We start from the raw sequence: 15,084 nt of genomic DNA on the forward strand, positions 1-15,084 counted from the left end.
AGAGCCTAAGGTATTTAGTCTCTGGTCTAGTATTGTCCTTATCTAGACAGTTATCGTCTCACAGTGGTTGTATAAATAGCCATTGTATTGTCTCGACATGTTTCTGTTCTTTATCAATTAGTATAGAACTTTCATCAGGAGTATTGTCACTTGGATTAAAAACCCACAAAATATACTTTGAATCTAGTGAGCCGAAGTTTCTTCTGACTGATTGTGGAAAGTGTACACGCTAATTCTGGCGTGTTATCGGGTAGTTGTAACTGTTGGTAAAAAAACAAGAAAGAGAAAAGCTATTATTGCTATAGTCTCATACAGAGAATTGTCTCTAGAAAGGATAAGGAATACCAATTACCTTGTCCAATATGTGGAGTTAACTCAGAAGCGGGCTTGGTTAAAGCAGGATTAGTACTTCTGTAGATGTAGGTACCCAGGTTAGGGGTTTACACCCTGAAAAAAATTGCAATCAATTTAGAATTAGCCTGAGAGGTTGTAAGAAGCAGCCCATAGTGAAAGGGTCACTCCAGTGGTTTTTAAAATTAAGAATTTATTAAAAGGTCTCTGATGTATGATTACCTGCGGTGTGGCCCCAGCAGATGCACTCTTCAGGAGATGCCCCCTATCACTCCTCCCAGAGATAGGACGACCCATGGGAACCATTGATGATGAGAGAACATCAGAGAATAAACAATTATGAGGAAAGCCTCCGCAGGCGTCTCAGGCCTCCAGACATTGCCATTGGGGAGACTGGGTTGGTGCATGTTGGGGGTGGTCCAAATTAAAGGGTCGATGGTGACTGCCGCATATCGAAGGGGAAAAATGACTCAAAACTCAGCTTTTATTCAAAATATTTGGTGAAAAGGAGGGATTAGGAGAACGAGAAGAAGAAGTTCCCCGACTGGAACCTCAAGTGTGGATCTAACACCAGGAGGTAGAGCTGAAGACGTGATGCCAACGTCAGGCGGGGTGGAGGATCATGTCACCGAGGAGGCTGGCTAAGATATCCCAGCCGGGAAAGAAGAAAATGCCCTTCACGATTCAGAGACTATATAATGGGCGACCAGGCTCGAAACAGCCAGAATACGTCACCAGATGTTGCCCATGTTGGGCTGAATCCAGTTTCGTAGGTTACCATGTTTGCCAAGTTTAAGACGGTCAGGGTTACACCGATTACCTTGAAGGTGGTTTGTTTCATCGTCATGAAAAAGGAGGAATGTGATGTGGTCACATGGCGCGACGGCAACGTTCTACCATTACGCGCAGTTAAGAATAAAGGGGGCGGTCCCGCCCCACAGGCAGTGCGCGCCTGGAACCTGATACAGCAAGACCTGAGCCTGTGTGTTCCTTTCAGGGACGGGTGGGACAAATCTTGCATGAGGGGGGGGGAGAGAGGGGCATGGGCAATGCAGATCACAACACCCGGCATGATGTGCCAAACAAAGTACTCTCACCGCTGGACTCCCTGGTGCACTGCAGAATATTATACCCCACATCACAAGGCCATGCCTTTGCGTGGGGCAGAGGCTGCTGCCAGCTCCCCTGACCCTCTGCGGCAGCAAAGGGACATTGACAGCCCATGTGGTTTCTAGAATACCCGGAAAGAGAAGACGCCAACCTGACAAGACAGCACTGCCCAGTTCGTGCCAGGCAAGTGCTCCCCCGTCTGGCTTTCAGAAGGAGAGTGCTCTTGCAGCTGGGCATCTGAAAGGCCAGAAGACGTTACGTGCGTCAGAGGTGATTAACACGGTTCTGTGCACCGCTCCTATATAAAACACTAGGATGAAAAATGTGAAAGACTAGGCAGAAAGCTACGCAATTAATGGTCTCCCTCACATACCCATCAACTTGGGGTCCCCACTAACTGGTGCCCAGGATGTGGACTGAACTGCTGCCATCGCTGTCAGGAGTAACCAGTGCACCAGAGGCCATGACTATGAGCTCAGAGCAAATGGTGGAACAGTGACAAGTCAGGCCCCACCAGACTAGACGATGGACACGGCATGTGTCATATAGTCCTCGTTTTGTTGGGGTTGACAAGGGATGTTATGACTACAGCACATCACCAAGGGATGCACGTGTGGTCACAGGTTTGTAATCAATAGTCAGCGGCATCCTCCTTGCCAGTCAGCCACTGCCTCACACCTCCTTTGCATTCTATCACTGTTAGCGGGAGTGGCTCCCAGGCCACTTTACCAGACCGGAACCAAGATCCTAGTAGGTACATGTAAAATGGTGGAAAAACATCTAAAGTGTGGTAAGTCTATTGTAGAGGTGGAGCCAAGAACCCCCACCCAAAGCTCTGCCCCATGCTGCCTATATGTTGCGAGCCAGAGTGTGAGACACATGCTGTACCAGTGAAAATCTCTATACCACAAAGAATCATGGAAGTAAGCTTCCCATTGAGAAAACCCTATATGTGCACTCACTGATATATGATGGCCATTTGAATGAAATACCGGAGGAAGTGGGAAAAGCGGGCGAGAAAGAAGACTGGGGACGTCACACGAAGCAGGGTTGACGCACTCAGAGAAGAGGCTGAAGAGTATAAACCTTATATAGAACCAAAGGAGGAGGTGTTAAAGATTAGCAGAATTTCAGGCTCCAGATGAAGATGCTCATGCGACAGAAATAATGAAGATATCAAATCTTTTTACAATTGTACAGACGCAGTAACACAAGCAGACAGTATTCTGGAGGCTGGCCATGTTGTAAATAGATTGCAGCAATGCACCAATGTATATCCAATGTATATCCATAGGAATCTATGGACTATGGATGTTCCACAACACACTTTAGCAGAGTCTGGACCCCGTGACATGCTTTTTCAGAGTGGCGCAGTTGGAAAAACAGCGAATGACGGAGGTGAATCGAAGAAAGGCTTGGCTGGCACAGCACCAAGAAGTCAAGGTCACCGTGAGCTTGGATGTTCCTGCAGAAGCTACAAAACGTGTGAAAAGAACAAACTACAGTTTGAGGTGAGGTGCAAGAACATTGAAGACGTCAGAGGTTCTTCATTTAATACAGCAAAATGCTCTGAAACATGGTCTCCAGTCACATGGTCGGATGAAAATAGACAACGGGTTGAGCTGCAGCAAAACCAAAGAGATAGGGTATGCCTGTACTCCCTTTGTTCTCAAGCACAGAGAACATTACCAAGGTCAATGTTCAAAGGGCTAATTGACTGGCAGACGGCAGAGTGATGATAGCTGTCAGGCTAATTAGGTGGGAAGCTATGGTCAAGAGCAGCCCACCTGCACCTGGGTGCCAGCCTGCGTGCTGCTAGCGTGTGTGGAATGTTACAGAGGGGTTCCCTTTAAGCCTATCAATTTCCCAAGTAGGTTTTTGTAGTTTACCACGTAGAAGTACGTCAATGATGAGTTTTTACTGTATAAACTGTTTTTTTAGGAGACTCGTTGAGTGAGAAAATCTAGCGCACATTCATTGTACTCTCCGTTTTAGACAATTGCAAATAAAACAGACGCACTTTGCCAACTTCCTGAGTCAGTCTGTTTGAGTATATTCTGCATCCCCATCTATCACAAAGTATTGTTACCTCGTCTTAAAGGGCCTAGTGTTGGGTACATAGGTTCATTATCCATAAACATTATGCTGTTTGTATACTCCAGGATCTTCACTGCCTTAACATTGATAGCATGGAGTACAGATCTTAATCATTGCTAACAGTGAAGTAAACTGATACAGCCTCTGAACCACATCAATGGGACATTTACATTTATTTGAGATCACTGATAGAGTTGCTCATTGGACGGTGGAGCTCTCATGGTCATCTGACTGTGTATGTTTAGGATGAGAGAACAAAGAAAGATTCAACATATTTGTTGCGGTTAGAGAAGGGACACACAGCACAGCAAGCAGGCATCCGAGGATATTGTTCTAACGCATTAGCAGGCCGGGACCTAACGGGCATGAAGCACCAGTGCGTTGTCTCAGGGATCCATTCCCTGCTGAGCTGCTTTCTTCTTCTTGCAGACATTTTATCCATCAGCAGCGATTATTGGATACTGAGGCTTGAGCCTCATTACTCCATCCTCTCGGGGTGCGTGTGCAGTCGTGGGTTGGGTTTCCTCATGGTCTGTGTGATTGGATACTGAGGCTTGAGCCTCATTACTCCATCCTCTCGGGGTGCGTGTGCAGTCGTGGGTTGGGTTTCCTCATGGTCTGTGTGATTGGATACTGAGGCTTGAGCCTCATTACTCCATCCTCTCGGGGTGCGTGTGCAGTCGTGGGTTGGGTTTCCTCATGGTCTGTGTGATTGGATACTGAGGCTTGAGCCTCATTACTCCATCCTCTCGGGGTGCGTGTGCAGTCGTGGGTTGGGTTTCCTCATGGTCTGTGTGATTGGATACTGAGGCTTGAGCCTCATTACTCCATCCTCTCGGGGTGCGTGTGCAGTCGTGGGTTGGGTTTCCTCATGGTCTGTGTGATTGGATACAGAGGCTTGAGCCTCATTACTCCATCCTCTCGGGTTGCGTGTGCAGTCGTGGGTTGGATTTCCTCATGGTCTGTGTGACTGGATACTGAGGCTTGAGCCTCATTACTCCATCCTCTCGGGTTGCGTGTGCAGTCGTGGGTTGGGTTTCCTCATGGTCTGTGTGATTGGATACTGAGGCTTGAGCCTCATTACTCCATCCTCTCGGGGTGCGTGTGCAGTCGTGGGTTGGGTTTCCTCATGGTCTGTGTGATTGGATACAGAGGCTTGAGCCTCATTACTCCATCCTCTCGGGTTGCGTGTGCAGTCGTGGGTTGGGTTTCCTCATGGTCTGTGTGATTGGATACTGAGGCTTGAGCCTCATTACTCCATCCTCTCGGGTTGCGTGTGCAGTCGTGGGTTGGGTTTCCTCATGGTCTGTGTGATTGGATACTGAGGCTTGAGCCTCATTACTCCATCCTCTCGGGTTGCGTGTGCAGTCGTGGGTTGGATTTCCTCATGGTCTGTGTGATTGGATACTGAGGCTTGAGCCTCATTACTCCATCCTCTTGGGTTGCGTGTGCAGTCGTGGGTTGGATTTCTTCATGGTCTGTGTGGACTTGTCACCGTAAGGCTTTAAGGCTTTTTTCACAGGGTGTTCGCAGTGATGGACCACTGGTGGCAGTCAAAAGGGTTTGCAGTGCTGGCAGTGAATCTGTAGTGTTATATGTGATTTCACCGAAGGTAAAATCAGAGTGGTACGTTTTAGAGTGGTCAAAATACCGAAAAAAAAATGCAGATGTTTTTGTTTGTTTTATTTGGGGTGGGCGTTTCTCTCCCTGTCCCCACCCCCCTTGTTTTTCCCATCCTTTTAACCCCTTACCACATCCCGCCCATTTTAATACCTTACCCTATACAAATATATATATATTTCAAATTTTCTAAATATGTTCGGTAATTTGGCTTTTGGTTCAACTAATCACCGATTTATTTTCGGTAAAATGACTGGGTACCTGTATAATACATATAATTAACTTTTTGTCAGTTGTAAATCTTTGATCCACCGAGCGGTCTCCCCAAGGGACCTACTGCAGAAATGTGTGCGCAACCTGGTAGAGCATAGACTTGAACTCAGAGAGGGAGGGACTCCGCCTTTCATCCGTCTCAAGTCAATAAAAAGAGTAACAGTTTTAGAAGTTCTAATTGTGTTGCCAAGAACAAAGAATTTCATTTGTGGTGTGCGCTATATTAAAGATACCTTTGCACTGCTCTTTAATTTGTATATAGATACAGCTTAAGCAACTTGGTGTAAATATATAACCCAAGAGAAAAACAACTCTCTCCTGGAACTCAATAGGAGTCATGATCTTCAATAGGTAAGGCAATAGGAGTCATGATCTTCAATAGGTAAGGCAATAGGAGTCACGAAGGCCAACCATCCGTTTGGAGTCCCCACCACACAACCCGTTACATGTAGGGATTTTTGGCTCTATTGATTGCCTTTCTACTAGTCTTTATGAACAGAGTGGCGTGTTCCAAATTAAAAGGCGTAACATGAAACATATGACATTGCAACCTGTTGGGAGTTCTTGCCCCAACTCAGTGGAACACTGCATCCACTTTAGATGGGTGAATGATGGTGGCGCTCCAAAATGCAGCAGGTCTGCTCATCCTCTAAACTGCCTCACAAAAGAGAGAGAGGGAAGGAGGCTATAGACTCCACTATACCAATAGGAATTTACTTCGACAGTGAATTGGGTTAAAGGGGGGACAGCAAAGCTGTCTGTGCAACCTGAAAGCAGGCAGGGAAGGCTTTGGGAGTGTGTGAAAGGAGTTCCATTGGCTTAGGAAAAACCTCCTAATGGAAGAAACCATTCCGTCTGGAATCTGCACAGTGCCGACCACAAATGCAACTCTTGGCAAAACAGGGGGTTCTTGCCAACTCGGTGGTACTCATCTCAGACTTCACAAGACTAAAAGGCAGGGTTCTCAGTGGCAAATGATCTTGGAACAGAAGACAGAGTAAAAGATCGCTAGGCTGTATCTTTGATTGCATCTTTGGGAAAGGATGAGTTTCAGTTGTAATCTGTGATTTGTAATAGTAATTAATTGCAATCGAGAAATGATTTTTTCCCCGACTTTTGGTACACTAGGGAACAATTCACTGTCTTGTGTTGGAGGATGTTTTGTTCAGGAGACTGATTGCACTTTGCAAAGTCATTTACCACTGCCTTTTGGAGGTTTATACAGTGGCAACCTAGACATTTTGGAAATGTATACGTGGCAACCTAAAATGTGCACTAGTTTTGATTTATTTTGGTAATCTTTGTTAGGAATTGGTTGATTTTCAATTGTAATCATTCATGTTGAGTATTAGCTTTTTATTATAATTGTGGAGCTTAATTATTTGTACAAGCACTTTTATTAATTAATTCCAACCCTTGCAGCCAACCTTTGGAACAACCTACCAGACCACCTTAGACTGGAAACCAACTACACGCGTTTTCGCAAACAGGTAAAAACCCATATCTTCAAATAAACGGCCATCACGGCATATGCCTCAGTTAGCTTAATTCTATGTGACTGTCCCGTCTGCTCTGTCTAATCACTATCTGTTCCGTCCGTTCTCGTGTCCTTGTTTCTGCGCCCCGAGGCTCGCAAGCTACCAGCGCAATATAAATATTAAATAAATAAATAAAATAAATTAAATATGTCTAGCCGAGTGGACGCAGATTTCAAGCAAATCATTTTCCGTCCAGTAGAACTGCCTTGATGTTGGTTCGATTGTGTGTTTTCTATTCCTGCCTGTTCTTGTAAGAACATTTTCATGTATGCATATATGTATTTGTGCTTTAGTGACTGGCTTGCCCAAATAAAGTGATTTAAACTGTAAAACTTGAAGGCTTCTTTCATGGTCTGTACCACAAACGGTTGGCGACCTCAATCTCAGAAATAACTACGAAGACCGGCAGTATCTTAGTCCGGCTTCTCAGGACTGTCAAAGGAGGAAGGCGAGCCCGGCACTACCTCACTTCCTGGCTTGCCTCATGCTAAGGTGAAGCAGGAAGGTGGCCGGGCGCTACGTCACTTCCTGGCAGGCCTCATGCTAAGGTGAAGGAGGAAGGGGGCCGGGCACTACATCACTTCCTGGCTTGCCTCATCCCAAGGTGAAGGACGCCATCTCCTCTGTGGCACCATTTTCCTGCATCAGTCATGATTTTACAGTGGAACAAAATGGATAGTTCTCAACTAACGATGACCCAACTCAATGGTGGAAAAACATGGTTTACCAGGATTTCCTCAGAAAGGAGATCCTACATGCCTTGCGGATTGTGTGGGACTGGCTTTTATCCACCGCGCTTTAAGGAATAAAGCACTGAAAACAAGGAGTTTGATTTATGGTGCCAAAAAGTTGCCTCCTAATTGCTTGCATGCCCAATCTTGTATGCGGATCACAGCACCTGAGTTTGCCCCTGGTTTAGATCCCCTCACTAGTAAGAGAAAGGAAAACATTTTAAAAAATTCAATTAAAAAATACTCATTCACAAAATAAGAATAAATGTTTAGGCTGTTAATTTCAGCTGATTTATATTTTGTAACTAGCATTTCCTGTTATTCCTGGCTTCTATGCCAAGAAGGACCCCATATAAACCCCTTGCTTGCCCCTCACACCGCCCACCCCTTGCATCTACTTTATCCAGGACTTACTTGTTGCTACATCTCCTTGCTCCACTAATACACTCCAGATTCTCGTTATGTTATGGAAGGGTTGCATAGGATGCTGTGTATACAATAGGGGCTCCTATGTGTTAGTATCCATGAGCCAAGATCTCGCGGGAAGGACACTGGAGTAGTCCGGACTAGCATAGAGAACGGTTTCCAATGGCTTCATGAAGGTGTGTAGCGTTCCTGTCCTTGGCTAGGCCACATCATCAGATAATATGAATCGGAGGTAAAATGTTGATGTTAGAAAGAAATGCTGATAAGGCAGAACCCTGAGGGACACAGCGTGATAGTGGTTCCATGGAAAAAGGAAGCATCCCAAAAGGCTGGGCCGATTTGATAGAAAAGCATAAACTAGTGCGGGGTCTTCAATTCCCCCATTTCTGTCTGGATAAAAGTATATTTAACCGTTCGGCACCCGTTCCAAGGGCTGGAACGGGTGAGAATATCCCGGGGCCTGAGTTAAAGGCCAAAGCATATCTGGGGCATTTAACGAGGCCTCTGGGATCTTATCACCCGTTCTAGCCCTTGGAACCGGTGCTTAACGCTATAAGCACGCGGGTTTCCAATCCAGGGTGTTAAGAAAATTATATTTTTTTCAGCGTATGGGACACTGCGCTCATCCAGTTAATTGAATGAATATACTGGCACAAGATGGCAACCATAGATCTGGAAGGCGGGGCTCCATTTCTATCGCATAGATAAGTGGGGTGGAGGAGGGGACAGGTAAATTTAAAGATAAGGGAGTGTGTAGGGAAGATGGCAGCGTGGGGCGGAGGAAGCAGCCTTAAGGTTCCATGGAATGCAGTCTTGATTCAGTAGATTCAGCCTGCAATCCAAGGAACCCGATTGGCTGATACCCCGCCGCCCCCCCCTCCCCCATTGCCCCAGGTGCTAATTTGATTTACAGTATCCAATACTGCTGAGAGAGGCAACAGAATCCTGGGGGCAGTTCCTCTTCCCTTATCGAGTTTCAAACTGATGACTTCCAAGACAGCTGAACCACCATTTCTGTTCCTCCTTCACAGCAAGAGCACTCCTGGACGGCGTCCATGTTGTTTTGAGGCCGGACATGGATTGAACATTTGTAATAGATTAGAAGTTGGACAAGGCTTCCAGATCCCCTTTAGGAATTGTCAACACTAAGAGGGACCACTGCATGTGTGAAATAGGCATGATCAAAGCCATCTCACAAAGACACATTAATTGCATGTGTACATCCAGATGCTCTGAACAGGACTTGAGGTTCGTGTACATTTTTGGTAGACATGGATTATTTAGAGACCTTGAATATTTGCTAGAGTGCTTTAACTCAACTTAAATGTTACTCGATAGTAGAGTGAAATAATTAAACCGCATTGTGGGTAGATTTAAGAAAAAGGGATCATTTCAAAAGTCCCGTCCTTTCGTAAAGGAGCCAGAAGTCCACTTTCCGAATAGGTGAGCTTGAATACATAGACATTTATTTGATGGAAATAATGGGCCAAGTTGTCACAGCAGGCTTATATGAGAAACAGGACTTGGGAAATATAATCCCCACAGGAATAATGTGTGTGTAACAATTATTTAAACGGTTGTGTATAATTTTTTTAAAAGACCACCAAAGAATTCAATCAATGGTTTGGGGGCTCAGACAGTCCCGTTAGATTCCTGATCTCATTCAATTTTTTTTTCAAATTTAGCTCATTAATAATTTTAACAGGAATGTCCTTTTGCTGACTGGGAGCATTAGTAACGGTTCGTTTTTTAAAGAAGATTTGGCTTGTCCGATAGTTCTCTTTTTGCAGTTGAAGTATTGCATTTATGCTGATTTTGTACAATGCAAATATAATCTTTCCATTCACCTCAGGTTTGCTTTCTGGCCCCTTATTTCTATTGTGAACCAGTTTTCATTGGTTCTGGTTTATCCAAGCATGCAGAGTGAGGGACCAGTTTGTGCAGAATGTTACATTGTTTGAAAGAGAGGAAGGACTTTGCCAAGGAAAAGAGAGGAAGGACTTTGCCAAGGAAAAGAGAGTTGGCATGCACCATGTTGGGCCAAGACATGGTCCTACCACCTTTCCGACACATTTTTCTTAGAACCCAGGACCAAGAGAATAATGTGTTGCTACCAGTGAGCAGGTGGCCGACAAAGACTTAAAAATAAAAATTAGATTTAAACTTTTTTTAAAATACTTTACCCCGATATATCTTAAGAAACTATACATATAAATGATAAACAGGTTACGATCGAAGGCATTATGACCACATTATCTAATAAAGATTTAAGTAGTAAGTGGGTAACTAACAGGACATGTAGCACTGTACCCTCCCACCCCATTCACTTACCTGGGACAGCTTCAGCTTCTTCTCCGGGGAGTTCTGGATCACCAGAGCGATCATGGCCAGGTAAGTATAAGGCGGCTTGGCGTAGCGCTGGTAGGTCTTCTTCCTCTTGCTTTTATTGTTGTTAGTTTCTTCTCCTGGGCATTGGCATTCCGGTCCTTCCCCTCCCCCCGAGAGACCTCTCACCGAAGGCGTGTCCTTCTCGGAATCTAAAGTGCTTGTTTCTATGCGTTGCAAGTTCAGTGCCTTCTCCGTGGTGCAAAGTGCATGCTCTCTCTCGGGAACCATATAGCCTGCCTCCTTGTTAAAGTATGGATATCCAGAATGAACAAAGTGACACACATCGGGCGTTGAGCCTGGGGATGTTTTGAGATGCTGACGAGTACTCAGTTCTGCGAGGCTCTGGTGAATTTGCATGTGAAGGTTTTCACCAGGAAATCCTGGAGCCATGGTGGCAGGGTCTCTCATGCCGGTAAACGTCTGGGTCTAGGAGTGTTGATAACCAACACCCTCTATACCAAGAAGGTACTGGAGTATGGCGGCTCAAATGGACCGGTAGAGGCACCACACCCAGAGTTGACCTGTGAGTGATTCAAAGAAATGCACAACATTAGTACCTTGACACAGGTGAGGAAAAAGAAAAAGACTGAATTAACTGAGGTCACATCAAAGATAAGCATAGATTGCCTATGTCCAGAGCAAGAGATAGGTCACTTCCTCAGGATATAGGACCCTTGCCAGGTCAAAGATCGCTGCACATGTACCACATTGCGAGGTGGACACACAGCAGAGCGTACATATCGACTATCATCATGTAAGATGTCCAGGTATTTTGGTAGACTAAATAGTAAATGTAACAATAAGTAGGGCATACTTGTAAAGGTAGAGAGTCTCCCGTGTGCTACAGGGGTCTGCAACCTCCATCCCGCCAGATGTTTCGGACTACAGCTCCCATGATGCCTCGCCATTGACTGTGCTGGTGAGAGCTGATGGCAGTTGTAATGCAAAAACGTTCTGGAGAGCTAAAGGTTGCAGACCCATGTACTAAGCACTGTGCCCTGCCCCCAGGTCACTATGGTTGAAGGCTCTTATATTCACCTTTTAGCCACGTTTAGATTTGTCAGTCAATCAATATGTTTATTCATCAAATGAATCCATCAAACACATAAAATACAAAGACACACTACATAACAAAAATTACCATTTCTTCTTGCATATAAATACGGTGTCCCCATCTAGAAAGAACATTTTAAAAAAACAGCTCCCTATTTAAAAAAACAAAGAGGGAGAGTAACAAAATACAAACAATTCATAAAGTCCAATACATTTTCGATCAGTTAAAGTGCATACTGTATAATACAGAAATTATAAACGTGCATAAAAGTACTGAAGAGAAAAGAGCAGCCAATTCATAACCACCAATACGGATTCAGGTTAAAATGCACACACATTATCCTGATTTGAAGCATTCCTTTTAGTGCAGTTGGGTCAAAATCCCCTTTCTTTCACACAACTCTTTTCAGAGAGGCTAGTAATGCCCACGCTGTCAGTACAAAGTCGGCAGCCAAAAGAACAGAACTGCTGGTCTATAGGAACGCATGTTGGCCGACCCAAGGACCGGCAACAGAGTTGCCCGTCTAATAGTGCTATAAGCTGGGCAGAACAACAGGAGATGACACAGGTCCTCTGTCTGAAAAACACGCTGTGCATTCTGATACATCCATTTTGCTGCGGTCTCACTCAGTTGTAGACAGTCAAATCTAGCATGCGTGATCAGCCAGCGATCTCCTTTTTAAGAACCTCAGATGAGATCGGGCTGATCTCCTTCACCCGACTAATCACAGCGTGTACTTGGTGGCAAACCCCATGCGATCCATTTTCTCTTGTATTGCCTGGCCCAAGATGCTTTTATAGTATCTCATTTGGCTCATGGTCAGCAAATTGTCAGTAGGGGAAAGTACCCGAATGTTACTATGGGACAAAGCTTCATGAATGAGGACCAGCCACAGGATTTTCTTCCAGTTATCCCTTGCCATTAATGTCCTGATAATAAAGGGGCATAAATTAGCATGTTCATTCGCCCCAAAGGCGAAGCCAAAAGGTTATCTGTGCCATGGCCCATTGGTCCTCCCAGAAATCCGTTCACAGTTCCCTATGGATAGAGATACAGGGAGGGGATGCCCGGGAGTCACAAAAGCCTTCTAAGAAATGTATTCTCCTTAACCTGAATCTTGGGGGCTGTTTGGAAACCCCATAATGGTGCTCCGTACAGGGTCACAGCCTTCATTTGAGCCGAAGAGACTTTCAATGCTACATCCAGCGGCTAGCCCAAACAGCGAGACAGAAAGTGCGAGATCCCTCCTACTTGTTGGCTTACCTTTCTCGATTGTTTTTTAATGTGGACATTACCCGTAATGGACTCAGAGAATCTTACCCCCAGATAATCAAATTCCTTGACTCTGGGGATTTTCTCCCCATTACAAAGCACGGGGTGCATCTACACCAGTCTCTTTCGACGAACACATCCCATTACTGCAGATTTCATGGTGCTTATTTTGAGCCCCAGATTTTCCATAAAGGCAGCGTAGGCAAAGATCAGGATCTGAAGGGCCCTGGCTATTAGCAGAGTGTCATCCACATATGCCAGTACCGGAAAAGGCCTGCCCCCCAGAAAAGGATAATCCACCCTCGTGTCCACCACTACCTTTAGGAGCCCATTAATGTAAAGTGCGAGTCTCAGCCCTCTCCCCTTCCTCTTCTTCGCCCATTAATGGTGGAACCAGATGAGAAGCACTCTTGGCACACTTCCCATCTTCTAGGTGCATCATTAATGTCTACCAGAATGGCACGGTCATGGCCCAGGGCTCTCAGCCCAACCTCCTCCTTCTTGATAGGCATCTTCTGTCACTCAAACTTCCTCCCTTCGCCTGCCACTCCTTCTGCCACCCCTAGTCCCCTTCGCCACCACCGACAGGATGTACCACGTCCCTGTACCCCTCTGAAAACCTTCAAAAAGGTTGCAACCAGCTTCACTTAACTACCCTAAACTCTCGCTCTGCAGTTAAACACTCCTCTGACATCCATCATCTCCTTGAACACTTTGACCTGGACGTCCTCGCTCTCATGGAGACGTGGTTCGCTGCCAGCTCCGTCACTGTTTTTGATACATCCCTCCCTGAGGGCTACAAGATCCTCTTTAAGCCCAGGCCTAACCATTCTGGAGGCTGTATAGCCCTGATCTTCTCTGAATGGATCCCTTCTACTATCATACCCACTCCAACCTAATCTTCCTTCGAATGCATCATCTACAGGCTTGGTATCTCTGCTATCCTCTCGTCACCATCTACAGGACCCCTGGTCCAGTCTCCCTCTTCCTTTCAGAATGGTCTGACTGCACCTCTTCTTTCCTGGCTTTGGATATGCTCCTCCCCAGCGAAATCAATATTCACCTTGACTCTCCTGATGCAGCCACATGACTCTTCTGCAGCCTCTAGGACTCTCTTTCCCTCACCATTTTTCCCTCTGGTCCGAAGCACTCAGCTGGACAAACCTTGTATGCTCTCATCTCAGAAAACATCCCCATCTCCAACCAACTCGCTGCTCCTTTCTCCTGGTCTGACCATGTTCTCCTGTCCTCTCATCTGGATCTCTGGGGTCCCCTGGCTAAGACTTTACCCGCATTGCCAGTCTTCTTCTTAGTCATTCGACCGATGAAGTAAGTGTCATTTGCTGCTTTTGCTGCCACTTTCATTGCCCCTCCAGCCACTGAAACTCACACTGACAGCCCTTGCTAACCTTCACCTCTCCATCTCCAACACCCTGGACATCCTTGCTCCAGTCATGAGGATCCGCATGAAGCCTGCCTCCAAGCGCAACACCTGGTAGGACTCCAACCTAGCCTCTCTGAAACGCAAGGGCAGAGTTGCTGAACGGAAGTCGCTGGCTTCTATCACATCCACTGACAGACTGGCCTGCCGCCTGCTCCAAAGGCAATACAGACTCTCCATCCACTCGAAGAAGAGGGCCCACATCCAAGACTACATCTAAGGTGCCACCAACAACATGGCTGAACTGTTCAAAATCTGCAAGGACTTGTCAATCCTACTGCAGTTTCCACTTCTCCTCTGCCATCCCAGGTACTCTGCACTGCACTGGCCTCCCACCTCAACCAAAATGCAGGACATCCTGTCCTCACTCTCCTCTACTCCCCCCACCCCCCTCCTTTCTCACCTGCTCTCATGCCTCCTTTGGCCACCCCTCTCCCCTTAACTCCCCTCGCCCATAGCACTGGATGAGGTCTCTAAAACAAGTCCTCTCCATGAACGTCTCCTCCAAACAGGTGCTCGCCTACTCCTCCAGAACTATCAAGCACAACATTGCCTCCCTTGCTCCTGCCTTGGCTGATTTCTGCAATCATTCCTTTGCCATTGGCTCCTTGCCACTACCCCTCAAACACTCCCTCCTTAATAAGCGTCTGCGGACCCTTCCTGCCCAGCTAACAAGCACCCTATCTCCATTACCCCTTTCCTAGGCAAACTCTTTAAGAAGCTGGTCATCTCCCAACTGATCCACCACACTGAATCTAGTGGTCGTCTCCATGACCACCATTC

At 46.1% G+C, this 15,084-nt stretch overlaps 1 protein-coding gene across 1 annotated transcript in view; it reads right to left on the reverse strand.

Annotated features, from left to right (window-relative positions):
- The window catches only part of LOC138498704 (forkhead box protein H1-like), a 122,245-nt gene that overhangs the window by 45,355 nt on the left and 61,806 nt on the right, over positions 1–15,084 (reverse strand). The window contains exon 2 of the mRNA XM_069622351.1: positions 10,478–11,055. Coding sequence (XP_069478452.1) covers positions 10,478–10,942 — 465 coding nt within the window. The 5' untranslated portion in view covers positions 10,943–11,055. The remainder of the gene's footprint in view (positions 1–10,477; positions 11,056–15,084) is intronic.

Source organism: Ambystoma mexicanum, chromosome 5q, assembly GCF_040938575.1.
Source record: "Ambystoma mexicanum isolate Mex_15411 chromosome 5q, UKY_AmexF1_1, whole genome shotgun sequence".
Classification (NCBI taxonomy): Eukaryota; Metazoa; Chordata; class Amphibia; order Caudata; family Ambystomatidae; genus Ambystoma; species Ambystoma mexicanum.